The 27,540-nt window shown below is 52.8% G+C and overlaps 1 protein-coding gene across 4 annotated transcripts in view; it reads right to left on the bottom strand.

Moving 5' to 3' along the window:
- Positions 1-8,065: 8,065 nt before the first annotated feature.
- Positions 8,066-27,540, bottom strand: part of TTBK1 (tau tubulin kinase 1) — a 38,167-nt gene continuing 18,692 nt past the window's right edge. For all 4 annotated transcript variants that reach the window (XM_016128748.2, XM_016128746.2, XM_016128749.2 and 1 more), the window contains 2 exons: positions 9,266-10,809; positions 8,066-8,625 (listed from right to left, as the gene is read on the bottom strand). In XM_016128748.2, coding sequence (XP_015984234.2) covers positions 8,238-8,625; positions 9,266-10,809 — 1,932 coding nt within the window. In that variant the 3' untranslated portion in view covers positions 8,066-8,237. The remainder of the gene's footprint in view (positions 8,626-9,265; positions 10,810-27,540) is intronic.

Raw genomic sequence — 27,540 nt, 5'->3', positions numbered from 1 at the left:
TGGCTTCTCTCACCACTGCCCCTGGCCTCTCGCCTCCAGCTCTCCAAATATACCAGCCTGTTGATGCCTCACACTTTAGTGCAGTCCCTTGGGCTCACTGGCCTCCCTCTAATTCAGTTGGCGGATACCCAAGCCAACCTGGAGACCTGAAACAAATCCTGTCCCTCTTGCTCTCACCCACATGTAATCTCTGTGCCATTGGTTCCTCCTTAATTCAATACTATATAATCGTTATTTATCTAAAAATATAAAATGTCATAATTCTTTATGGCTCCTGAGAGGTAAGTTTTGCAGCCATCTCATCTCCATGGTCCTTCCAGTGTCTCCATCACAAACTACTCAGCCAGAGAGAATAGCCTATGAGGCCAACCCTGGGTGTTGGCTGTGGTGCCTTTGTTTTCACAACAGGAATTTCCTGCCTTAACATGAGAAATAGCTGATAGTCATATAGTGGTCACCTCTCCCTCTTCGCACTGGCTTCTAGGAAACCCAGATCTAAATATGCAGCCCCTTTCTACAGAGAGTAATTTAGCATTAATTGTACCCCTGGCTTCTTATTCCCTGCCTTCGATCCATATGGCAGCTTCCTCTCTGATGTCATTAAGGAGTGGTATCGACAATGACCATGATGTGTAGAGGCAGATGATGGAGCTGGACAGGCAAGAGTCTAACCAGAGGGTAGATCAGCTCTGAATCACCAGTTAAGAACTTGTTTTGATTAATTTTAACTATCCTCCTCCAACCTAGAAATCTAAACCAGAGCTTAGAGGTCAGGAGAGGAGATTTTTGTTTATATCAGACTAGATGGGTAGGAGCCTTATGCACTGGAAAAAAGAACAACTCCTTAGTTGAAATTGTGACTAGAACTGTTGGAGGATTTGGGGAAGAATAAGTTCCTAAGAGTTCCTAAGATAAACAATTTCCTGTTTCGGACTGCTTGCAATACAGACTTCTTACACCTTAGGACTTCTTATTTTATCCCTCTTAGCACTGAGTGACCTCAGATGACTTCCTCATCTTAGATGGGGTTTTACTGACCATTAACCGTTGCCATAACTCATGTAATCATTTCCTACATTGGTAATGATGATAACAATGGAATCAATTGTAGTGGTGAGTATGATGATAGGCCGGCATAAGAATGATGGAGGTAGGAATAATGATGGTAGAAATGGTGAAGGGGGTGATTGGAGTAAGGATGAGGAGTATGAGGCTAGGGATGGTGGTAATAGTGATGTGGTTATGAGGGCAGTGGTGGCGATGGTGATGGTGATAGTAATGATGGTGGTGGTGGTAGTGGTGGTTATGTTGAAGATGTGTAAACTCCATGAGAGCAAGAATTTTGTTGATTATTCTGTTATCAGAGCCTAGTAGTGGTGATGGTGAATGTGGTGATGGAGCCTAGTTTAGGAGAAGGGTATTTGTGATTCAAATGATGCTGGTGCTGGTAGTAGTAGGTAATAGAATTAGAGGTGGGTAAGGGCAATAGAGGCAATGATTGTGATAACATTGATGGTGGTAGTAATGGGTGATATTATACCGCTTTGGGCTTAATGGTACATGGGATGAGGAGGAATGCAGAAGATGCCACCTGGAGATGATAAAAATGAGTTTGTATCATATTTCCCTCTGACCTATAGCCAAATTCCCACAACCATGCAGACTCTCCTCCTCCATCACGACACCATGGGCAATGACCAGTCTCTCTTGCATCTGCTGAGGACTTAGAAGGTCATTCTGACCATCTTTTAGTATTGGGTTAGTCTCAGCTCTTGTCCTGGCCTTGACTCCTGAGTAGCTGATGGGAAAATTTCAGCAGGCCCCAGCTTCTGATGACCAGAGACAGGACACCCTTCACATTCCCACTCTGGTCTCTTTTCTCCAGGGTGTCTCCAAGGGGCCTCTTCTCTCTACTAACAAAGGCTGCTCCGATGTCCCTGGTCTTGTGGCCCCTATTTAGCCCTTGACTGGCCTTGCTCAATCACTTATTTCTCTGTGCCCCCGTCCTCAGAGCTCTCTTGGCCACAGGACAGAAAAGAGAAATATCTTTCTGGGGGAGTGGGGAAGAGGTCAGCCAGGGGCTGAGCAGGTCCTCACCTGTGGAGCCTCAGGAAATGAGTGTGCCTGACAGGTCTCAATTTCCTGGGGGAGGGAGTGGGTAGGAGTTCTCTGCAACCCTCCCATCCTCCTTCGCATAGCCTGCCCTGCTTTAGACCTGGTCCTGCCCCCCTTCACCCCTCTCTCCACTCCCCAATTCACATCTGTGACCTCCTCACTGAACCACATGCAGTTCTCACACCTCCACACCTTGCCCATGCTGCTCCGTCTGCAAGAATGTCTTCTCTGTATCTGGTCAACACTTGTTTGTCCTTCAAAATTCAGTATGAGAGTCATATCCATCTGAAGGCCTTCCCTGTCTGGTCTGGGAGTGCCTGCCTGAGCCTCATGTATCAGCACAAACAGCACATGTAAAGTGAAAGTTAATTTATAACCACCCCCTCTAGAGCTCACTGTGTGTTGTCTCAATTCCCAGAGAGTGTCCCATGTCTGGCAGCCGGTAAGTATGAGGCTCAGTAATAGCCTAAAGAATTAGTCAAATGAATGAATGATTGAAGGAATGCTAAATAATAGATGAATTATCCATGGGATTCATTCATTCATTCTCAATAATAATAATAACATAAATTAAAAATAGAACAAGACAGCATTTTTCATCTGAGGATTTCCCCTAGAATTAGATTTGAGGCAATAAGCAAAGATTGGAGCCAGGATGTTAACTTTGGCACTATTTGAAATAGTGAAAAGTTGGGGAAAATCTAATGAAACATTAACATACAGCTGATTAAATAGATTACGGAACATTCATGCCACGGACTATTACGTAGCTAATTAAAAAGAACAAAAGGAACTTCATATATTACCGCTGAGAATGTAACATAGTGTAATCACTATAGAAAAGTTTGGAAATTCCTCCAAATATTAAATATACAGTTATCATATGATCCAACAATTCTACTTTGGATATTTCAAAGGCATATATCCAAGTTAAATGAAAATGTATATCCACGCAAACACTTGTAAACAAATGTTCATAGCTGCATTATTCATAATAGTCAAAAGATAGAAAAAATCAAAGTCCATGATGAATGGATAAACAAAATGTGGTCTCTCTGTACAGCAGAATATTATTCGGCCATAAAAAATAATGAAGTACTGATAAATGCTATAAAACCCTGAAAATATACTAAGTGAAAGAAGACAATCACAAAGAGCCACATATTGTATGATTCCAATTATATGAAATTTCCAAAATAGGAAAATCTATATAGAGACAGAAAGTAGAATAATGGCTGGAGGGGTTGGGGAGAAATTGGAGCAACTGCTAATGCATATGGAGTTTTTTGAGGGGTGATGGAAATGTTCTACAATTGATTGTGGTTATTGCTGTACAACTCTATGAATATACTAAAAATGGGAAAGATTCGTATTTTAAGATATATTATTGTTGAGCATAAAAATCATCTTTCAGAATAGTATAATATGCTCCTCTATAAGATATATAAATTATGTGATTGTATGAATCAATGTTAACCCAATAAACTTATATATATATGTATGTATTATATGAGAGAGAGAGAGTGAGAGAGAGCACACTAGCTCTATTATTATGAACATAAGGAAGAAGGTCTGAAATGGTGCACACCAAGCCACACGTGAGGATTACCTCTAGATCATCAGATCTATGGATGGGGGACTTTCATGTTTTATTTTGAATGCTTTTAGCATTTGCTTTTTTACTGGAAATGTGACTTGCTTTTGACATTTTTAAATAAGGAAAAAGATGAAAGCATGTGGGGGCCTCACTGAAGTCTGGTGAATTAGGCCCTAGCGCCCCCTGGCATCCGTGTCAGAGAAAAAGGGGTCCCAGGAGGCCACAGAGGGGACCAGGAGATGGTTACACAGGTTCTGGGATGTCAGAGCTGCATCTGAATGATTTTCTCAGAGGAAGAGCAGGACTTTAGAGCCTGGGCTCTTTCACCTCTGAGCCCAGGCAGGGACAGGAGCTGGCTCTGGGATGGAAATTGTTTATATACTGCCTGGATGAAAGATTCACACCTAGTGAACCTAGGGTTCAAAATGCAAAAGGTGCAGACAGTATACTACACTAGAGCCTCCATTTCCCCAGCTCTCCTCACCCAAGCAGTGGGAGACCTCTAACACATCTAAATAGGTGTACATTATACACATTGTTCTTTGACTTAATCTTAGTCTTGGAGACTGGTCCATAAGTGTCTGCAAAGAGCCACCTCCTTCACTGTAGAGCTTCACAGTACCTCACAACAGAATCCCCATTATATGTGGGATCCTACATAGGTGGCCATGCTCTATTCATCAGCCCTAACTAACAGACATTTAGATTAGGTATGAACTTTGGCTTTTACAGGTCCACAGTCTCTTGTTCAAACCATCGGGATCAAAATTTTCTTAGAATTCAGATTACACACTCACACCCATATTTAGAAAGGCAGTTCAGTGTGTACTACGTACATTATGAGACACCATAATAGGACCTAAGGCAGCGCCCCGTAAACAAACACATTAATTTTTCCACTGTAAACATGAATGATAAGTGGAATTAATAAAGACTAAAAATGGTCTTGTCAGGATCTGATACCAAATGAATTTGTGTCAATCTAATGGAAAAACTACCAGTTTTCAGAAATTTGGGGGCTTCAGAATTGCAGATGAGGCTTTGTGGAACTATACAAAGAATGCTGCAATGAATAATTTTAGACACACGATTTTGCGAGTTTACAAGTATATACATTGGACGCATTTCTAGAAGTAGAGCTGCTGGGTCACAGGCTATGTTCGTTTGTGATTTTATAGATTTTGCTAGAAAGATGACCATTGTTCTTCCTTGCCTGTGAGCCACTGTACTTTGTGGTTTTCCAAACACTTTAACTTTTGTCTGTTAACTTCTGGGCAATGAAAATTCTTCTTCCCACCCTCTCTTCACAAAGCTAGACTTAGCGAGTCTCTGGCCCTTGGGAAAGGCACCCAAGGGAGCTGAGAGAGTACAAGCTTTGCCATCAGAGACAGCAGAGAATCCCCCTTCGACTGGTATGGCAGGAGCAAATTACCTGCATCCTTCTCCTTTGTAAAAACAATCTGCCTCCATGACAGTCCCTCTCCCCTTGCCCTCCAACCTGAGCTCTTCTCTCCAGCCTGCCCGAGCCCCAGGGCCTGGGCTCTGCCCTCTCCCTCAAAGGAAGAAGAGTCCAGGCCAACAGAAAGAAAGATCCACAGGCTTTTTAATGGTGTGATGGCTACTTCCCTTCTGAGACCCGATCTAATCATGACAGCGGCTTCCAGGGTGTTGGGGTGGGGGTAGATGGGTGCAGGGTGGGCAGAGGCCATGCAGTGACTGGGACAGGGTAGGGGAGGATATTACATTCTGTTTGGCATGTAAACATTCTTCAGTGGCTTCCCGGGGAAGGGGGAGGGCAATTCCCTGCCTCCTGCCCCTGCCCACCAGGGCTGGTCCCCAGAGCTGAGAAGACTGAGCAAGCCAGGCCCCTCTGAGGAGCTGGGCAGAGGGGTGTCCATGTGTCTGGGGCACAGCCCCTCTCCTGCATCCTCTTGGTGCACAGTGCAGCTGGGGAGTGAAGGCGTGTTCTGGGGTGAGCAGCCCTGCATCTGAGCCAGTGACATAGACCGTGGATATGGGGAAGTGTTGGAGGGGTGAAGTGGTGGTAGTGGTGTGACACTCTTTTATAGAGAGGGGCTCAGGACCCAAAGGGCTTGATGGAGAGGATGGGTGCCCAAGGGGGAGGAGGCTGCATCTAGGGGTGGGAGCACTGGAAGGTGTGGTTTCCTTAGCCCTGGATCCTTCTGCGGAGAGGAGCAGAGTCGGTCCCCTGGCCCCTTCCCATACTTGCCCCTGTCCCTCCTTCCCCAACCTCAGTGACATTCAATGATGCAGAGGCCTGAGGTCAGCTGGGAGCCCTAGGGAGGTCCGGTTCCCCAAGGGCAGACAGGGTTTTGCGTTTCTGCCCAGCTCTGGTGCCGGGCGAAGCTGCAGTAGGATGGGCCTGGGCTCTCTCAGGCCGCCCCCTTTTCCTCCCGACACCAAACCAGGGTGTTGTTGGTCCTGGGGCAGGGGTGAGGCTGGGGGCCCTACATTCACAGTTCGGTTGGTGGCAAGGAGAAGGCCCAGGACCTGGGCACCAGTGGTTGTGCCCTGGTCCCCACCTGGAAGGAGCTGATTGTCATTCGGAGAAGCTCTAGGTGGGAAGGAATGGCCCCTCCTCCACCCCCTCTGCTGGACCCAGAGGGCAGTAGAGGCCTTGGAAGGGTCTCGGGTTGACAAAGAGGGCTCTGTCCGGAGAGGTTTCCTGAGTGTTCTGGGAGCTTCTGTGTCAGCATGGGGTGGACTTTGAAAGCTGTCCGCCCTGGAGTCCTCCCCTAGGTTGGTCTGCAGAGAAGCCACTACCTCGGCATGGAAGCAGCTGCCCGAGCCTGCTGACTCTCCATGAGGGGCTTCAGCTGGCACCACCAGGGTGCTCCTGGGGCCAGTTCCCTCATGGGTATCCTTCTAAGTGATGGTGGCTGGATGCTGCCACACCACTGGGACATATCGGGGCCTTTCCTCCTCTTCCCCTGATTGCCTCGCCTTGCTCTCTGTAACCCAGGGAAGAACAGAAGGACCAGGCCAGGGGAACAGAGACCGTGGGTGCTGAGGATGGAGGAGGCCTGCAGGGGACCTGTTGCAGATAGGCAGGGTTGGCTGTCCCTTCTGCCGCCAGTGTACTGCTTGGCCTAGACGTAGGCAGTTGAGGTTCATGGAGCTGGGATGAGCTGTGAAGGAGCCTGACCCAGAATGAGGCCCCATATCCATTCATGGAGCAGCATGGTCCTCGACCTCTGCAGGGATGGCTCAGCGGAATGGATTGGGGTTAGGGCAAGGTGGGACAAACTGAAGGGTGGTGAGCTGGAGTTGTGGAGGCCTTGGGCTAGACCCATCACGCAAGCGTACAATCTGGAAGTTAGAAGGGCCTTTCTGCCTTGAGTCCAGGGGCCAGCTGTCTGTCTGTCTGCCTGTCTCTGTTCTCTCTGTCCAATGGGGGAGATGATGATCTGATCCAGTCCACTCCCCACAGCCAGGAGGACAGGAAGGGTGACCTGGCCAGAACTAAGTCCCTGAATCTCAAAAAGCCCAGGGAGAGAACATGATAATCAGCTATTCTCTACCTCCACTGAACCCAGGAGAGAAGGGAGTTGGCTGAAACTGCAGTAGGCAGGATTGAGGTTAGATGGCAATAAGAAATTCCTGATGGTGAGGGGTCCTGAGCTCTGGTCAGGGGGCCAAGGGACAGGTGAAAACTTTTTTTAAAGCACCCCCCTCCAACTTTCCCCTGGGAAACACTTGCCCACAAAGGCAGCCCGCACACACTACATGGTTTCCACTGAGACCCCACCCAAATTTAAGGGGTGGGATGTCCTTAGACCTTAGAGGTACAAGGGATCAACCCCCACCCCAATCGCCTGCCCACTGCCTCCCACGGGAGTGTCTGTCCAGTCTGGAGCTGACTTTGGGGGAGGTCAGACCTGCCCCCTCATGCCTGAGTAGACCAGTAGTCCCCTAGGTCCCGCCTCCCCACCCCCAGTCTGGCCGGTGAGAAGAGTAGACTGTGGGTTGGCCCCCAAGGAGAGGCTGGAGCCTCCACTTCCAGAATTTGAGGTTCCCTTTCTGAAAAGGTGGGGGGCTTTGGCTGGAAGAGGGTAGGAAGGAGGAAAAGGCTCCACCTTAGGGGGGAGGAGGGGACATGGAGAGCAGCAGAGGCCTGGTGGATGAGCGGGATGCCCCCATTAGTTGCGTCCTCGGTGAAGAGTGGCTGAGCCTGCCGGGTTGGAGGTTGACCCTGCTCGGTATGAGAGGTGGCAGGGGGCAGGATGTGACTGGGCAGGGGGAGGCGGGGGAAGTTAGGGGAGGCGGTCATCCCCACCCGCCCCTCAACACCCCCCCAACCCCCCGCAGCGCAGCATCCACCACCCGTCGGGTCGGCAGGGCTGGTGGGCTGGCGCGCACGCCGTCACAAATGCAGGAGGGAAGCTGGGGCCGCGGGTGGCGCGCGTCAAGCGCGTAAGGCTGTGCTGGGAGCTGTTCCAGTGTGGCCGGCTGCGGGTGGGGGGCCAGGGTGAGGGTAGGAGGCCGCGGAGAGCCGCGCGCATCATTATCTGGCCCCAGCCCGGCCCTCCGCGACACCCGCCCGGCCTTTGGTTGCTGCGCGCTGAGTCTGGAGTTTCCCTCTGGGTCCTTTCTTGGGCCCCCCCGGGGAGGGGGCGCTGTCAGGCTGGGCCCGGGCCTGCGGGGCGCCCCGGGGTGAGGGGCCCCCGGACCGGGCCTGGTGCGAAGGAGAAGGGCTCTCTTTGCGGGACAGGGACTGGCTCCGCGGGGACGCGCTGGGATTGCGCGCGGCAGAAGCAGCGAGGCCCGGACTGTGCAGAGCTGGAGATCTCGTGCTGGCTTGGGCTCGCCCAGGGCCCGGGCCACGGCCAGGGGTCTGTTTGGGGCGGAGGTCAGCAGCAATGACCGACCCTGAGGGCTTCTGCAGCTGTAGCCTGTGGGAGGAGCAGGGGGCGGAAGGCAAGAGAAGAGAGGGCAAAGAAACAGAAAAGAGACATTTTCAGAATCTCCCTGGGCACCGAGCCCTAGCGTCCTGCCTCCCCAGATCTGTCTGGGACTGAGGAGACCAGGGCGCAGGTGGATAAACTGAGGCCTGCTGCTCCATGCTCCAGGCAGAACCTCTAGGGGCCACACACTCCCAGGCTTATATCGGAAGAGCCTGCTGCAAGCTTTCTTTGATATCTCTATTTCATCTTTCAAATTCTCATGGATTTTACTTTCTACTCTATTATATACCCATGTTTATTATAATGTTTTCTCCCAACTATTCTGGGCTTTATCCTTTGGCTTCAAAGGCCTAATGGCACACTAGAGGCTCTGTGTGGGCTCCACTGGCCATCAACCTTTCCCAAACCTGGCCTCCCTGGCACCCCTCCAGATATGCTCACTGTAGGCACTCCCCTGAGCCCAGGAACAGGGCTGGGACCTGAGTCAGAGGTAGTGGACAGAAGGTGTAGTTGAGGGTCCTTCCTGACTCTTCAATAGCCCCTGATCTTGGCTCTGGGGAAGTCCCTGCTGGCAGAGGCCTTCTGTGGTCACCCTCTGCCCACCCTGGGTCTGGCGGTGGTTTCTCACCTGCTGGTGTTGGCTATGTCAGATGCTGGGGTCACACCATGGAGTCTGCCAGGGGGCTGCTGGGCAGGGGCAGGCATGGGCATGCGGATGCTGATGGGACGGGGAATCCGGCTCCGGGTGGCAGCTGCCCTTCCAGTCTTCCTGGGCACTGAAAGCTCAGAGGCGGGTGTGTCCTCCTCAGAGCCCGTGCCCGAGAGCGTTTCAGAGGCGCGACGCTGCTCCTCACTGGAGGAGGACGATGCCCCAGAGGCCAACCGCAATAGCAGGCGGCCCTGCCTCTTCTCCATCACCAGCCGTGCCAGATCCTGCTGTGGTCTCGCTCTCTTGCCCCACCGCTCTTTGGCCGACAGTGAACCTGAGGGCTCAGAGCCTGTGTCCTCTTCTGACAGCAGTACAGGGATACGACTCCTGGGGCGAGGACCTGGCATGGCACGGTGGCTAGGGGAGATGGTGGCCAGTTTCTCGGGGCCCGATTCCAGCGGGGACACTGAGGCTGGCCCATCGGCAAAAGATAGGCCATTGGGCAGTGAGTCTTTGGCCACCTCCGAGGGGGTGCCCCCAAGGGGGCTGGACAGGACACAGCTCTCCAGCCCTGACTGGGCAATGCCGTTCTCCAGGGGCACAGAGGTCCCCTCCTCTGCAGCCTTCCCATCAGAGGGCATGTCCAGGCCCAGCTCGCCCCCAGTGCCAAGCTCCTCAAGCCTCGAGGTTTGTCCACCAGAAGACATGACATTGAGGTGGGTTTTCTCAGCAATGTGCACAAAGGTCCTCTCAACTTTGGTGAAGGGTGAGGAGGTGACTGCCACTCCCCCTGCCCCTGTGGTCACTGCCCCAGCTCCTGGCCCTGTCCCAGGCCCAGGGGGCTTGGGCTCAGACTTGAGGATGGAGGACAGGGTGCCTGGCTCAGACACGTCCAGCTGGCTGCCCATGGGCTGGGGCCGCTCTTGCTGAGGAGTGAGAGCAGCCAGAGTGCCTAGGTCAGGGTCGGGGGCCAGGTCAACAGTGACGGGCGACTTCTTCATGTCACCAGGGGAGACAAGCACCAGCGTTTTGGAGCCCTCCTCCGGCTCCAGGTCCCCATCAGCCATGGAGGCCCGGCCCCTGGACTCCTTCTGATCATCAGCCAGCAGTGTGGATGGGGCCCCCTCTTGGCTCCGGTCAGTGCTCCTCTCACTCCCCTCACTGCTGGAGCCACTTTGGGGACCCAGCACCTCACCCAGAGCCACTGCCTCCTCCTCATCCTCCTCGCATTCTTCTTCTTCCTCCTCTTCCTCCTCCTCTTCCTCCTCATCCTCCACTTCCTCCTCCTCTTCCTCTTCTTCCTCCTCTTCCTCCTCCTCGGTAGCTTGAGGCTGGACAGGTGCCAGCGAGACCTGGGGGGTGGTGAGCAGCATGTGGGAGAAGCCCACCCTCCGGACCCTGTTGAGCAGCCGGGACCGTTCCCGGTAATCGGAGAGGTCTTTCTTGAAGTCCTGGTAGGGCAGGCTCAGAGGCACAGCTCGTGGGAGCCCATTTACCTCAAACGGGGGTGCCACGGAGAATACCTGTAAGGGACACACACAGAGACCCGCTGAAATCACCCACCCTCCTGGTCTCAAGAAGACCTGCACTGCACTCACAAGCTAGGAGGTCCACATGCCCAGGTGTGTCTCCCATGAGGGTGGGCACTGACTCTGTTTTGTTCATTGCTCTTCCTAGGGCACAGAATGATCCCTGGCACCTAGTAAATGCTCAATAAGTCTCCAATGAATGATTGTGTACATGTTCCAGGTCTCCTGAGGTCCCTTTCCCTGATCCTGGTGGCTAGTCTATCCCCAGTCTCCCATTTCCCTGACCCCTCTCCTTGTCATGTGCATCCCCAAACACTGAGCCACTCTAGTTCAATCAGTAAAAAAAATATGCCCACTGCAAGGCATCATAGCCACCAGGTAGATCAACCCTCCCTTTTACACATGAAGTCCAGAGATGGGCAGCCTCACTGCCTCCTCATAGGGCACAGTTCCTCTGCAGCCAGAGATCCGGCCACCCAAGGCCGCCAGAACCTGTATGGAACAAGGCAAAGTTCAGGCTGTCCCCCATGCCCTGAAGTTCAGGCTGGGCCACTGGAGCTCCAGGATCCTTCCCTCCTGCCCCTTCCTGGCAAGAATTTTAGCCAGCAATTTTCCGGACCTCTGTAAATGTGTTTTGAGTCTACACTTCCTCTAAGAGTTCACAACCAGACTGTGAAGGGTAGTTTATTTTTACTCAACTAGGTTTTCCCCTTTGAAGCTTTGTACAGAGTTCTTGGTTTTCTCCTTCTACATCTCTCCTCCACCTCCTTCCTTCCAGACTAGAAAGGCCTGACCACCTTAACAGGACCGCAGCTGCTACATCTTCTCCAGCTTCACCCTGTCAATCCACACACATCCCCAGATACCCACAATGCACCGGGTCCCATCCAGGCTAACGCAGCTCTGCTCCAGGTGGGATGGTACTAACAGTATCCAGCACTTTTTGAACACACGGTCTTTCTAAACACAACCCGTCCAGACCAGAAGCCTGGAGATATCCTGACACCTCCAACACCTTCAGGTTCTATCAAGGAGTCCTGCCAAGTATTCTTCTTAGATACCTGCGTCTGTCGCCCTAATGTCACAGGCACAGCCCTGTCTTGCCTAGTGGTTCCCCAGCCACCAGCCTGTTTTCTCCATCCTTCACTGCCTATCCATCCATCCCATAGATGCCTGAGTGATCCTCCTGAAAATTAAATCTAATCCCATCTCTCTCTTTTTCAAACCTATGGAAACCTACAGTGACCCCCGCAGTCCTCAGTTTGGCATATAAGCAACCCGTACCCCTTTGCCCCATGATCTGGCTCCTAGTTTCTGCTCCAATCTCACTTCTAGCAGCACCTTCTGATCCCCTGCCCTACATGCCAGGCATTCAGATGCAACTAGCGGTTCCCCAAAATGCATCATGCTTCCCACACTTCTGAGTCTTCCCCTACGCGGTTTTCTCTGCCCAGAGGTCCTTTTCACCTCCTCTATTCACATGAAAAATTTCTGTTCTTCTTCTAGGACCCAATTCAAACAGATCCTCTTCCAAAAAGCCTTCTTGTGCACCCATCAAGCAGACTTCATCACTTCCCTTTCTAGTTTTCCCACATCCACCCTTTATTAGACATGTAGGTATTTTCATGTTTCTCATAAACACTAACCCCCTTGAAGGTTTTTCATTCATTCATTCATTCATTCATTCATTCAAGAAGTCCTGAATCTGTGGATCAAATGTTGAACAAGACAGACGTGGTCCTTACTTTCACAAAGTGTGCAATCTCTATATTAGAAAATGAAAGGGGGATAATGCATACTCCATGAAGGCTGTGATCATAAATGAGGTCATATAAGCAATGTGACTGGCATATAACAGTTGTTCAATAAATGGTAGCCCTCTCCCACTCCCACCCCCTACCCCTTGCCCTGCTCACTCTGGTTTGGAGATCATTGCCTCCTTCCTCAACCCCAAAAATGCCTTCATGCCACCCCTGCGAGGAATGGGATGGTGGGGAAAAGAGGGGGCCTACTAGCTGAGTCTGTGTGCAAATAGTCAGCCCAAAGGATGTTGGAGAAGGAAGGCAGGAATCCCTAAAGCTGAGAATCTGCCTAGGGCTGTCTGTGACTTATTCCACCCCCAACTGCCATAATCTTCCTCACAGGCAGACCATCAAGTGAGGACTTGGGGGAGAGTGGGACAGGGAGTGATGCCAGGCAGGCAGCATCAGACCCCAGACGGGACCCTGGTACACCCTGTTTGAGCCAGACAGGGCAATTCTTTAGAGCTTTGTCGTCTTCATATCCAGGCTGGAAGATCCCAGAAATGTTTTTCTTCCTATGCACTTTCTAGTTCTTCGGTTAGTCATTAGTTCATCTAACAAACATTAAGCGCTGATTCTGTGCCAGGCCTTGTGCTGGGGCCCTTTGCCATGTTTCATTACCAATGTCAAGGCTAGAGAAGATGACTAGGCAGAGGTGGAGGGGGCTGCTGTGAGCTCCTGGGTTTGTGGGGATAATCGGGCAGGTGCTGGCACTGAGAGCCAGGGACAGACAGACAGGTACAGAGCTCTGATTATATCTCCCTCCTGTCTAGCTCAGACCTCACCCACCTAGCACCAGACATATCCCACCTAGTAGGGATATCCTTCAACCCCACTAGGCACCTTTTCTCAACAGAACTTCTGCTTATTTTCCCTGTCTCATCTCTGACACTTTGGTCATCCCTGGTAGAACTACCTTTTCTACTGGTCAGGCCCTGGATCTCTCTGGAAAAGCCCCATTCATAGAATGGAGCCACCTCTCACAGTGCCCACATTAGATGATTATAGCTGAAACCCTCTCCCTTTCCATCTCGAAGCCCTTCTCTTCTCTTACAGGGAAACCTGGGACCCTCTGCCCTTTAGCAGCAAAGGCTGTGAAGCACACAGTAGAGACAGCTTTGCCCTGAAGATCACTGCCAAGCCTACCTAGGCCTGGACATGCTGGGTTTTCTGTTTCAAAGTCCCTCCACTCCTCTGCATGTGGCTCCATGTCAGGGAGGGCCAGGCTTGGGCTCAAGTTCTTGCCTCCTCAGAGAGTAGGAAGTCCTCCCTCCTTCTCTCCCAGCCTCTCCTGGATAACCGAGCCCAAAGAGTGTTCATCCATTCTCTCATGTAGTCCAGTGCTCATTCGCTCAACCAGTAATCACTAGAAAGCCTGTGTGCTTGGTCTTAGAGGGTTGATGACATCATGGAAGGGGGAGAGCAATGACACCCCCCACAATTGAGCTCAGAGGGAAGCAACAGTTCTGAGGGTCAGCAAGAGAAGTCCTGGTCTGGGGAAGCTCATAACTTCCTGCTCCCTTCCCAGAGCAGCGAGCTTTTATGACTCCAAATTTCTTATTGTGGTTCTCCAGCTTGGTTTTTACACAGCGTTAAATGGGGGTGCTTGTTAAAAATACAGAGTCCTACCCCCAGATTCTGTAGATTAGAGATGAGACCCAGAAATTGGTCTATTTAAAGTTCCCTAGTGATTCTGCTGGAATTTGGCAAAAGGCAGATGTCGTAGGATGAATCATGGTAGAAGGGGAGGCAGGCCATTGGAGCCGAGACAGAGAGAATGAAAGCCTCAGCTCTCCCCCAGTGAGCCCAAGTCACAGGGCTGTAGCCTCACTAGCTTCTGACCCCAACCTGAGCCCATATTCTCTCCAGTCAGCAGGAAAAGTGAAGGGAGGTGGACAAACCAGACTCTGACTTTCCCTACCACCAACAAACCTGGGATCTCCTCAGCCTTGACATCTCTGACACTGACACCGGGGATGGATTACTCCTCATACCTCCATCCCCACACAGGGTGCATAGAGCAACTCTCTGGCCTGGACTCTGGCTAAGCCCAGACACTGAGCACTGCACATCAGCATGCAGGTCCCAAGGTCGAAGAAAGGAGGCTGCTGAGTGATAAAAGCAGGAGGGTGAGCCCTGTGCCCACCCTTCCCCTGCTGGGTGGGGGTGAGGAGGGCTTTGTGCCTCACAGCAATGCCCCTCCTCCTCTTCCCTCAGCAGCCACCAAGTACACACCTCCCATCCCCCCACTTCCCCAGGAGGAACACCCTCTCCCCTTTGCCATAATTGCCCAACCTGAAAATTGGAGATGAGAAGTCAAGAGTGTAGCTTCCTCCACCAACCACTACCTTTCCCGATTCTTTACCTGTTTACCTGTCTTCGTCTCCACTCTCAAACCACATCTGCCAAGCCAAGAGCCCTTCCTAACCCACACCCAGGAGTGCCACCCACCCAGGTGCACAGGCACATGACAGTCATCTGGATGGAAGGGGTAAGATGACCTAGGAAGGTGGCTGCTTACCTTAGATCTATACAAATCCTCAAACACTCACTCTCCAGACCCATCCCTGTCTGGCCAGGGCAAGGAGCTGACAGAGTGGAAGCGTTCTAAATGCTGGGGGGGGGGGGGCGGGGGGGCGGGTCAAGAAATGCAGCTGTAACTTGCCCTTCTCCTGCCCCCGCACTTGTTTTAGGCGCCAAGGAGAACGATGTCTTCCGCTTTGGGCACCGTGGCAGCAGGCCTGCATGGGTGGGGTGGGCATCAGAGGGAAGGAGGGAGGGAGAGCCTCAGCCTCCTTTGACTTTCTCTCTGCAGTCTCAGAAATCTGCAATCCTCTCCTCCATGTCCTGTCCTCTCATTGACACAGTCCTCCCTCAACCCATATGCTATCCATGTATCCCCACTTTTTCACTGATCCCCCTCAACAGACCCTCTCTCTAGGCCAGGGCTACCTCAGATCCCCCATAGGAGGAGATGGGCAAGAGAAGTCTCCTGTGGCAGCTTCACAGGACTTTTTGGCATTCTGGCACCACCCCCGCCTCACCCTTCACCTCCATTGTCAGATCCATAGAGAAAACTATCAGTGGGCCCACCCCCTACTTCTCCTGCCTTGGGCATGTTGGCAAGCAGGCAATCTGTTGTCAGGCCAGACCAGAGTCCACCCCCAAGCCCCTCCTCCGGAAGAAAGGAGACAGCCGTCAGGGAGGGGGTTACTCAAGTCCAACCAGGCAGAAACCTCCCCATCGGCCAGGGTCGCAGCTGCCTGTTGAGGTAGGGATGGGGCTGGATCCACTGATCTGGAATTTGCCCCACCGCATCCCTGAGTAAGCAAAAAACTAGCCCTTGCCCTCTGCCCAACCGGATAGCCCCGGAGTTGGGGGTCTTCCTGGAGTGGCGGGTTAGGGAGGAGGAGGGTGAAAGAAAGCAGGCAAGGCGCAGGGTCCTGGAAGGCGTCTTTAATCAGGATTTGGTAGTACACAAGCTCTCCGGATTGTCTGCATTAACATACAGGGACTTAGAAAGGCACAAGATCCCTCGCACAGCTACGCGTGACGGCGGGGCGCCCCCACCCCCGCCCGTGCGCGACCGTGTGCGCGTGGGTGCGTGTCCGTGTCCCACCCCTGTGGCGGCGCCGCGCGTGTGCGTGTCGGTTTCAAGTGTTGGATTTGTACAGTACTCGCAGTCTAGGGGCGAGGGCTCAGAGCATGCTTTTCTACCCGGGCCCGAGGCCCCCGACGCCACTACGTACACTGAGGACGCACCCCGGAGAGAGAGAGAAAGAGAGGGAAAAAAAAAAAAAAAAAAAGCGTCCCATCTTCGTGTGTGTGGTTTTGAGTTTTTCGTGCATGCTTACGCTGGCGGGGTTGGGGAATAGTGCAAGCTTATAATACAGTATTATTGCAGTACAAAACGGGGGAAGGGGATTTATCACGGGAGGGGAAGGTTCAGGAATAAACCGGCTGGGATTCGGGACCTCTAGGAGGGTCCTCTCGCCAACCTCCTTCCCATCCCTCGCTCCCCTCTCCACCATTAGGGAGCGTCTCCGACGCTGAGAGGGGGATCCTTGGATCCTTGGAGAAAAGGGGCTCAGCTGGGCGCCGGGGCCGAGCTCCCCCTATTCCACCAGTCCCACCTCTCAGGGGCAGGAGCTAGCCCTCTCCTCGCTTAATACGGTCAGCCAGAAGGGCTTCGGACCCCGCCTCCACCCCCACGAAAGCCCCTCAAAGTGGGGGGGGGGTCGACGGAGCAAGTGCAAAGGAAGCAGATGTTGGTCCCTGAGTTTTATTTTCGGGGGGGGGGGGGCAGGGAGGGAGAAGAGCCGGAAGTGAGGGCATGTTTGGGGGCCCCCCAAGGCCCTCAGTGATAGAGTGAGTTGGGGCAGAAGACACGGACGCTGAGGCGTGGGCAAAAAGGGGGTGTTGGGTGGCTCTGAGAGACCTAGGCTCAAAGCTTGGCTCCCCCCTCAATTCTGGGCTCTTTGGCATCCAATTGCAAGGCCAATTATTTGGGGAGGGGCGAGGGGGGCAGCCCTGTGGGCGGTGAGGTAACAGGAATTAGGGGTGGGGCCTAGAGCATAGGCCAGCTCCCCCTCCCAGCCTCTCGTCTGCACCCTCGCCCTGGAAGCACTGTGGGGTGAGCCCCACCCAGCCCCTGCCCCGACCCGGTGCCAGAGACCCAGCGGCCGCGAGCCAGCAGAGGGGAAAGCAAACACGGACTGAGAACGACGGCGGGGCGCGAGGGGTGTTAACCCAAGTGGAGTATTTAGCAGCAGGCATCTCGGCGGATGGGAGCCAGGGAAGAGGGGCTGAAGTCCCCTGGGGTCGCGCACGGAGGCGGGGAGCCCAGGGGGGAGCTCTGAAGACGGGTGGGGGAGGGGCTCGGATTTGGGGCGCTCGGAGGCCGGGAGGGCCCCTGGTCACGCCGCCTAGCAGCTAGTTGAAAAGACAGAACGTACATTCGTAGTGCGCGGCGGCGGGGGCAGGGGCGTGGGCGGGTCCTGGGGACTGGGACAGAGTAGAAAGTGATGATCCTGTTACACTTAGAAACCTGCGAGAGATGCTCAGAAACGCGGTCCTTGTGCTCTCCCAGGCCAGAGGCTGCTAGTTTGCTGTCCGGAGAGTGAATGAGTGCTCGCACAACTATGGAGAGAGAGAGTGTGTGTGTGTGTGTGTGTGTGTGTGTGTGCGCGCGCGTGCGCGCGCGCGCACACCGGTTACTGTGGCAAAGTGAATCCCACCCCCGCCCACACCCCCCAGCCTGTGCAGGTAGATGGAAGAATACAGGCGGGGCAGACATTGGAACCAAGTGGAAGGAGAGAGAGGTCTAGGAAAGCTCCCATACCCCTTTGGGTTTCATTGCCCCTATTCCCCCACTATGTCTCAACTCTTGGGGGAGGGGTTATTCAGGCTCAAGGGCTCCCTGGGCTGGGAAGCCCCCCTGGTGGTATGGAAACCATTGGGGATATATGAGGGATATGGTCCTCAGGATGGGAGCCGCTCCCTTAGGGAGAAGGATGCTTTAATATTTTCAGAGGCTGACCTACCATTCCCCTGGGCACCTCTGTCTCTAACGAAAGTAATGTGAACTCTGGGGACATGCACTCCAATGTAAGGAGATTTAAGATTTGCTGCACTCCTTGTTACCAAGGTCTGCCCATTTGGTGGGCTGGTTACTGCCTTGGGTTGGGATCTCAGCGGAGTTTGTGGTAGGGTGGGGTGGCGTTCAGGCCCTCTTTAAGAGTCTATGCTTCCTTCCTCAAATCAACCCAAGGACAGCAAGGGATACAGCATTCTCCAGGTTCCCACAACAAAGGGCACCCATGCCCCTCCTAAGTATGGTTCCTCTCCCCTGGCCACTCAATACAGATACTGAAGTCCAGTGGCCCTGGCTTCCCCCAACATACACACACACTGCCTGGGCAGACAGCACCACCCCTCCCAAGAAAAAGGGACCTAGGCAGGGCAGAGGAGAGAAAGACCAGGAGGGTCCTGGGATCCTCCACAGAGAAGACACCTGGCTCTTCCTGGGATTGATGGGGTCTGCCAGCATGGCTCAGAGATGCCATCATTTCCCCACCTGGGTAGCTCTAGGCCCATTTTCCCCTGAACTGGAAATCCAAAGGGGAGATTGCTAGGTTCAGGATGCTAGTTAGTGGTTAGGATGAGCATTGAGTGGTTATTGCTGTGACCCAAGCTGCCTTGAGTGTGTGGGGGTGTCTATTCGTTACGGAGAATTTAATAGAGCATTTTTCACTAACCCAGGGTACTGTCCCACAGAGAGACTACTGGTCCTAAAAGGAGGACCCCATTCACCACAAACAAGTCCACTGGCCCATACACACATTCAGGTATACACAGCGACACATATGCACGGCACACTCCACACATCCTCACCAGCTGTCAGCCGCCTCCTCTGAGAAGCCCACCTGGTTTGAGAGCTGCAGTCTTGAACCCAAGGGGCATAGGCAGTTGTCAGGCTCACTGAGGTTGCAAACTGAGCTCAGGGTCTCTGTCTATAAACAGGTTTTGCTTGGTTCACACAATGTTTTAAGTTGTTTTTAAAATTAGATGCCAAAAATTAAAAATTGGAAGATTTCACATGAAAATTGGAAAATAGTGGCAACAATTGACTGAGCAGAGGATGGTGTGGCAGCGGGGAGGAGTCCCCTGTTTACCACAGTCCCCGAATCCGCCCACTCCCTGACATTGCTTGGCTCCTGTTGATGAGTGAGTTTCTGACACTGAGCTCAAATTCCTACTGGCGTACCTGCCCATCTGTGAGCCTGACCCTGAGGACCCTGCCAATACTACCAAGGTCAAGATTATGAGCACCTGCTTTCTCACTGAAATCCTTCCTTAGCCACCTAATCCCCAGAGCTGCCATGGGATGCTTGGGGCAGTGTGCAATTGGAAGGTTGGCGTATCTGGAGAGACAGGCTCTGCCATTTCAACCAACTCCAGTACTCTGCAGTGACCCCCACCTAGACACCATCCCATGGGGAAGGAATGGAGAAGGAAGGAGTCTGGCTCACAGACAACTCCCTTCTTCCTAGACGGGGCAAGGAGAGGCTAACCAGGAAGAACGGTAAAGAGTCCAGTACACAGACTGAAGTACTTTAAAACTCTTATCAAACAAGATCTCAGTTATTCGGCATTGACAGGGTTTTTAGTTTGTTTGTTTGTTTTATATGGTTTTGTAAATTAAATATTCTGATTAATCCATTAAATGCAGATAATACTGGGATATACTTCATAAGCTATTATGAAGATTAAATGAGCTAATTTTCTAAAGTGCTTAGATTACTGCCTGGCACATAAGTCCCAGATGCCAGTGATTGTTAAATAAAATAAATAAATAATTGGAAGTCACCCTTGTATGCTGGGTGTGACTATAAAGTATGAAAACAACAGAGTGCCTCTTTTCAAAGCTGACCTTAGGAAGGCCGTGTGCTTTCCCAAAGCAAGGTATCATTTCTCCTCTTTGGGAAATCCTTCAGAAAAAAAAAAAAAAAGAAGAAGCCTGACACCATTGCAGGCTCACAACCTTCCTATTTGTCCTGGGACCTAGAGATAAGCGTCCCTTATCTCTACACCCAATTCCAAACCGGGCAGAACTCTGCCAAGCTTCACGTGAACCTGATCCAACACATGTGGCTTCAAATGGCCTTAGCTGTTTCCAAAAGCCAAAGCCACCCTCAAAAGATAATAGTATTATCAAGATCACCTCCTGTTAGTTCAGAGCTTTATGGCTTACAAGACACTCTCTCCTACCACGGAGGGCATGCAATAGAATGTCTCCCAAAAGACAAAATGTTTTGAACCATGACCTTACACCCTCCCCCACAGGTATCAGTTCTGGTGTGTGTGTGTGTGTGTGTGTGTGTGTGTGTGTGTGTGTGTGTGTGTGAGAGAGAGAGAGAGAGAGAGAGAGAGAGAGAGAGAGAGAGAGAGAGAGAGAGAGAATTCAGCCATCTTCGGAATGAATTCCCCACCCCCAAAGGCTCTGGAAACAGTAATATATATTCAATGCTAAAACAAGGCTGAAAGTAGTGCCATCGTCTTTGATAAATCACAAGGCACTTTGGGATCTTAGAGTACCTCAGGGTTCTGGTCACTGAGTGTGAGCTGTGCTCATGGTCAAGTAGTAGAACCCTCTGGAAGGGAATGCCGGATAACAGAGTGCTTGGTTTCATCTAACCACAGACAGCAGAGGCCTTTCCCCCACTGCTGCTGACTTTTGGAGCAGCTGGTGAACGGACTCCTTCATACTTCACCCCCTGCCACTAGCGGGGAGAATGGGAAGAGAGCCAGCGGACAGGCGGGAGGGTGGGAAACAGGGCCGCAAGGTGTGAGTGGGGCTAGTGTTCACCCCCCACCCTCACTTTTGTGCTTTGTGTTTTCTGTCCCTTCCTAAAGGGTCTACCCTGACCCTTCCTCTACCTTCTGCTACAGCAGGATGCAGAGCCACCCAAAACAGCCTGGAGGGCAACAGAGGCTTGGACTTGGGGACGTCCAAAAGTGAGCAACCAAGATGGGGGTGGGAAGGGGCATGACTTTCAGTCCTAGATGGGGAAGGTGTTTTTGGCCCAGATATCTGATGGGGGGTGGTTGGAGAAAGGAGTGAGGTGAGTGTGTGCATAGCTCATGTGGATGAGCCACAATAGTGCTGGCTATCCATGGGGACAGTTTGACTGAAGGGCACTGCCCATCCGCTTATGACATCCCCAGGCTGGGGCAGGGGACCTGAGGCCTCTGCTCCAACCAGAGGTAGCTGGGGAACTGAAGAGAGTTGAGTTGGGAGCGAAGCAGAGGTCCCGAGGAGAAGGGGGTGGAGAGAAGGCTGGGATGAGAACACGTACACAGGAAACTATCAAGGGCTGCGCAAGTATCCTTCTGACTCCCTAACACACACACGTGCACATGCATACGCACCCACACACAAAGGGCTGCAGCACCGTGCAACTTCCTTAGGTGCTACTCACATTAGGGTCTCCCTAGAATTGTACAGTACGGAGCCTAAGCAACCATCTGTGGCAGCCCAGCCACTTGCACAATGCTCACATATAAGCACACTCATGCTCACAAGTATGCATGCATGCACACAGGCACGGGCACAGACACGGTCTCACTGCAGCAAACCTGCAAACCTTCAGGCCTCCTCCCTTCCTTCCCTCCCTGTACAGGAATTGTCCTTCCTGGTGCCCTCTTCATTACTACCTCATTATCTAGGGGAACAGAGGTGCTGGCTGACACGGGCAAGAATGAAGAAAGGGAACCTCAAGGGTCCCTGCAGTGACAGAAAGGGCATAAGCAATCTGGCATCCTGACACACCGCCCATCTTCAGAACTCCATCTGATCTGCCTTCCCTACTCTGTTTTCACCATGCCCCCTGGGAGCCAGCTGGCTTGGCTGGGCACTCAGAGAGAAGGAGTCGCCACCCTCTGAGAGGGTCAGTGGTAGACCTGCTGCTGTCTGGGGTTTGTCCTGAGCTCACAGGTCCTGCCCATCTTTAACCACCCTCTCTGTCACTACTTCTAGACAGGGTCTCCTTATCCCAAGGCTCCAGCTCCCTCTGAGGGCAGATCCTAGGACCCTATTCATCCCTCCTCAGCCCCCAAGGAGCTTGGGCCAGGCAACCAATCCCACTCGGGACTGATAGCCCAAATGCCTTGGGAGAGGGGGAGCCTACAAGTGGACTGAGCTCCAGGCCTCCTAGGGTGTCCTTTATGACAGTGGCATGTGAATAGCTCACTGGGTCACAGGGCTGCTTCCCCGACATCACTGAATACAGAGTTACTCCCCACCAAACTTCAAACGTGGCTGGCCAGGCCCCCATCTCATACACAGGGCCACCGCATACCTTGCCCCACAAACACAGACAGGCACTCATACCCCTCCGAGTTGGGCCCAGTCTTCTGCCAACCGCGTCAGGGGTGGACCAGACCCAGCCATGCCAAGAGATCACAGATTAAACAGAATAAACCTCATGCTAGGCTGATGCTGACCCAGCATGCCTCATCCCCCTGACACCTTAATTTCCACTGGACTCTGGATCCACTGGTGGCTCCAGCCAAGTGCCCTGGTCCTATCCCTGAAACTGCACTAACAGCACCACCCTTCCCTGCACCATTTGGCTGGCACTGAGCAAGGGGAGAGAATGGGGGTGGGGGGGTATTACAGTACCTTGGGCCAATGTTACGGGGGCTGTATTGCATGATGGGGTGGGACAGGGTATGTGAGTGTCTGATTATTGCGTCCTGGGAAGGAACCATGGTCTCTGCCTGCTCCCCACCCCCCCCACCTGCCCCCTCCAGGAGGGGGGGGTGCCCAGCCTAGGTCTTGTGGGTGAAGCGGGCCCACACCTGCTGCAGCTGGGACCGCGAGATGCGGAGCACCGAGGGCACGAGTCTGTGGTTGCCGGTGGCGAGGGGCGCATGGCGCCGGTGGGGCGCCCGCACGGGGCTGCTCTCCGCCGAGCGGCTGCGCTGAATGAGGGAACCGGAGGAGCCCGAGGAGCCGCCGCCGCCAGGGTGAGGGTAATGCTCGGTCTCCAGCGTGGAGGAGGAGAACACGGAGGACGCCAGTCGTCGCAGGGGGCTGTACCGCGGGAGGGAGTGCCCCGAGAGTCTGTCCTCCTCCAACTGAAAGAGACCAAGAGAGTGGAGGGAAAAGAGGTGTCAGGCACAGACTCGACAGCTCTGTCTCGGGGACCACCCACCGCGCACAGTCCCTGCGGCGCCAGCGTCCCCGGAGGGTGAGCAAGGTCGGGCAGGGTGAAGGGGGTGCAGGCCACTGGATCCTGCCTCAGAACCTCAGCTCTGGCCTGCCACGCCCACCCCCTCCTCTTCTCTGTCACTTCTCACACCAGTAGTCTCCTTGCAGAGACCTTGGTACTCACCTCCTCCAGGAAGCTTTCCTGGCTTAGCCCCACCTAGCTCGGAATTCCTTCTGGGCTGCGGAATCTTCCCTTTGAAGAAGGCCGCCCAGCAACTGTTACTGCCATGTGTTGGCAGCTGTGTCCTGTCTGTCTCCCCAGCTAGACTCCATGTTTTCACGAGGTCAAGAAAACACTTCTTTGCACACCCTCTGCTTTGACACCCCTGCCTCCATCACGGGGGTGGGGGCATCAGGGTTTCAGTGACAACTAGCATAAGGATAGGATTCTGGAGTTCGACTACTCATGTTCGAATCTCAGCTCCACCATTTACTACCTGGGTGACCTCAAGCAAGTTACTTCCTCCACTTCATGCCTCAGCCTCCTCACGTGTGAAATGGGGTGACAACGGCTCCCACCTCACAGGGTTGTTTCGAGGATTAGATGTTATAATATGTAGACCACTTAGAACAGTGCCTGCCATAGAGTAAATACTGTGTCATGTGAGCTGCTTTATTATCCTTTAAATCACTCTTAAGAATGAGGAAAGGGGTAGAGGCAGCAGGTGGGTCAAATAGAAAACATTTCTACAAAGTGGCTTTTTCCTTGTCCTCTCCAAAGCCAAACCACAGGCAGCTGTGGCAGGGGGCTTGGCTGCTTCACTGCCATCAGGAAGATTCCTAACTAGTGCCTTCCTGCCCTTGTACCCTCAGAGAGAAAAGGGAAAATAAGGCTGAGTGTCTCAGGCATGTGGGGATGGAAATGGTGGCTTCGATGTCACCAAGCCTTGCCCACCTAGACCCTCAGCTCTTCCTGGGACAGAGGCCAGTTTAAATAGCTTTTGGTGGGGGCAGTGAGGACTGGCTGGGCCAGCTGCCAGAGGGCTAGAGGAGGGGGGGCCCAGGACACTCAGCTCCAGTGTCCGCTTGCGGATAGGGGCACAATGTCTTTGCCCTCACCCTGTTTTCGCTTCCCATTTCTTTTTGACCAAGTCTAGGATCCATGAGCTGGTCCCATTTGTACGGGGAGTGAGGGGGTCTAAGGCCCACCAAAGATACCAAGGTACAGAGGCACCCACAGATGCCCATAGCCCCTCTCACAGCACAGAGGGGTAGCTCGAGTTTGACACCCCAGCTACAGTTTAGTCAGCTGCCAGGGGAATTTAATCCCAACATGCTCCTGCCCCTTCAGGCCAGGTGCCACCTGTGGCCACCTACTTGTCCTCAAAGGCCAGCTGAAGTATCATCTCTGTGAGACCACCCCAGCTTCCCAGGCAGGTTCCCTGTTCCTAAGCAGGGAAGAGTTTTCTGTTCTCTTCCCGATGGCCCTGAATCAGGAACTTCCACATTTATACTCTGCATCCCCTCCCCGCCTCTCCTGATGTCTAGTTATGAAAGGGCGAGACTGGGAAGCCTTAATCAGGTTTGTCCCCCAGCCCCTAGCACACTGCCTGGCACAGGGCAGGGAAATGTCCTAGTGACTGCCAGCAAATGTCCATGTGCTCAGGGAATGCTGACCTGCTGTGTTATCAGCTAGAGATGACCTGGCAAACACCCTGCCCCCAAATCACACACTGTCACACACTATCTGCTGCTTTCCCCTCTGCCCTAATTTTCCCAGCCACTTCCAGTTTTTTACTTTAAATTCCCTAGAGAAGAATGCAAGGTGTGTGTAAAGAAAAGAATTTAAAGGATCATGGCATGCACACCAAATAACTCTTGGTGTGCTTGATCCTAAACCGTGCCTGGTTCCACATTATCCTCGTCCCTGCTCTGCACAGGCATAGGTGACAGTTGCAGGTGCCCAAACCTTTAAAGATTGCTGTTATGAGGAAGTTCACACATTAGATACTGAGCAGACCAAGGTAGGTCTAGGAGGGACTCCTTGAAGAAAGGTGGGGGTGGGGTGGGGTGGGGAGTTTCTAGAGAGACTTCCTGCCCTTCCCTAGCCATTTAATGTAGTTACATAATTGGGGGGGGGGGTTCAGAAACTATGATTCCAATGTGTTGGCAGGCGTGAGAGCCCCCACATAGACAGACTCAGGACTCCTAGACCAAAGAAAGAAGGAAAAACATACCAGTCCATTTTTCCCTCTTCCCCTGCCCTTGAGGAAGGAAGATCTCTGCTCCATCCTGTTACATTCGGCTAAACATGTCACACCCTATGTGGTCACACATGATCACTCATACGGGCCACCATGCACACTGACATGCCCACGGGCACACTTGCTGACATGGCCCTACCAGTTGGTGCACACACCTGCATGCATGCAACACACACACACGCGTGCGCGCGCACACACACACGCACAGACACACACACACCCCATTCTGACCCTGCACAAGCCATGTGCTCTCTCTGGCCTGTGTTTGCTCCTCTCCTAAACACACAGTTCTCAAACTCAGTGGCCTAGAGCATGACCCTGGAGCCAGCTGCCAGGATTCAAATCCTGGTTCTACCTGGTGACCCTGGGCTCCTCTGAGCCTCCATTTCCTTCCCTTTGACGTGGGGGTTACCATTCACAGCATCGTTGTCGGGAATACACACGCAAATACGAAAGTGCCGAGCCGAGAGCAGTGCCAGCCATTATTATTGTCATCAGAGTTATTACTGTGATTGTTATTCTCCTTCCAGCTTTGATGGTCCAGCTTTCCGTGGTTCTCTACATATTTGCAGGCCTACTGCCCACTCTACACAGACGCAATGACGTGTGTCCCCGCATGCATGTGCACACATATGGACACACCCACACACGGATGGATGCCTACTCCTGAGCTAAGCTTACACAGAAATGCATGCACACGGTTGTAGAATGCACCTCACTTCTGTACTCTGTGGGGAAACCAAGTCCTGCAACCACCTAACACCACCTCTAGACACACGCAAGTCATTGCTCCCTGAGACGGGCAGTGCCCACCCATGTCACAGGCAGAAACTTAGCCCAAGACTGACCGACTGATTGACTGACTGTACAACAGGCCTGTGCCTGCTCCCCCAAATCTCTCTCCTTGCCCCCTTAGTCAGAGTTTCCCAATGTGAAGAAAACTCCCAGGACATGGGTGGGAATCTGAAGATGAGAAAAACCTCCCAGAAGGCTCAGCTCCCTCACTCTGAGACCCGACTGGCATACGGTCACCGAAAAGGGACTGGCAGAGCCCAGGGCCAAAACCTAGGCCTCTTGACTTTAATTCTGGACTTTATCTCTATCCCACACCACTAGTCTGGCTCCCTTCCTAGACTATGTGCTTCCTGTGGGCACAACCCATTGTGCATATGAACTCTGTTGCCTCGGGTACCAGGCACAGAGTAGATGTACAGTAAGTGTGGAATGACTAGGTATTGAACAAATGAATGAATGAATGAGTGAAAAAAAATGAGTGAATGAGAGGGAAGTGAGGGAGTCCCAAACAGACCTTTCTCCTTCTACAGCTTATACAGTGCTGGTTCTGGGGAGAACAATGTCCAGGCCAGCAACACGGCCATACTAGCCCACACCCTGCCCTAGCCGAGCCTTCAGCTCAGGCTGGCTAGGACCTCTCTGGGTAGGTTTCATGGTCCCCATATTTGAGTCCCCAACTTTCCAGAGTCTAGAGCAAGGCCAGATGCACATTTCTCAGGATCTCCACTCAGAGGTCCTCTTTTCCAGACACAGGGATGGGGCCTGAACACAGCCCTGCCTGGGGCTGCTCTTCTCCAGGGCACCCTCGTGCTCCCAGTCGGGTCTCCCAATCCGAGTACACTGAAGAACTGGCCCCGACCTCCACCTTGGTATCTCCCAGAGCCACCTGAGAGCGTGTCCCAAATGTGGCACCATAAAGCAGGATGCGGGACAGCCCCTGAGCCCTCCAGCTTCGTGACCTCCTTGGCTCTCCCCAGCCCCTCTGAGGGAATGTGGGCCCCATTCAGCACCCAGCGTAAGAGTTGGAGCTACTTCCTGGATTAGAGGTCAGCTTCTTCCCAGCGCAGAGAGGCCAGGCCAGGTCAATAGCCTTTTGCCTATTCTGACACCCTGTCCTTGCCAGGAAAAAAGTAACCAAAATACTATGAGA

This window comes from Rousettus aegyptiacus, unplaced genomic scaffold (genome assembly GCF_014176215.1).
Source record: "Rousettus aegyptiacus isolate mRouAeg1 unplaced genomic scaffold, mRouAeg1.p scaffold_m13_p_1, whole genome shotgun sequence".
In the NCBI taxonomy this organism is placed as follows: Eukaryota; Metazoa; Chordata; class Mammalia; order Chiroptera; family Pteropodidae; genus Rousettus; species Rousettus aegyptiacus.
Note: the sequence above shows the minus strand (reverse complement) of the source record. Positions and strands in the feature narration are given on the sequence as shown.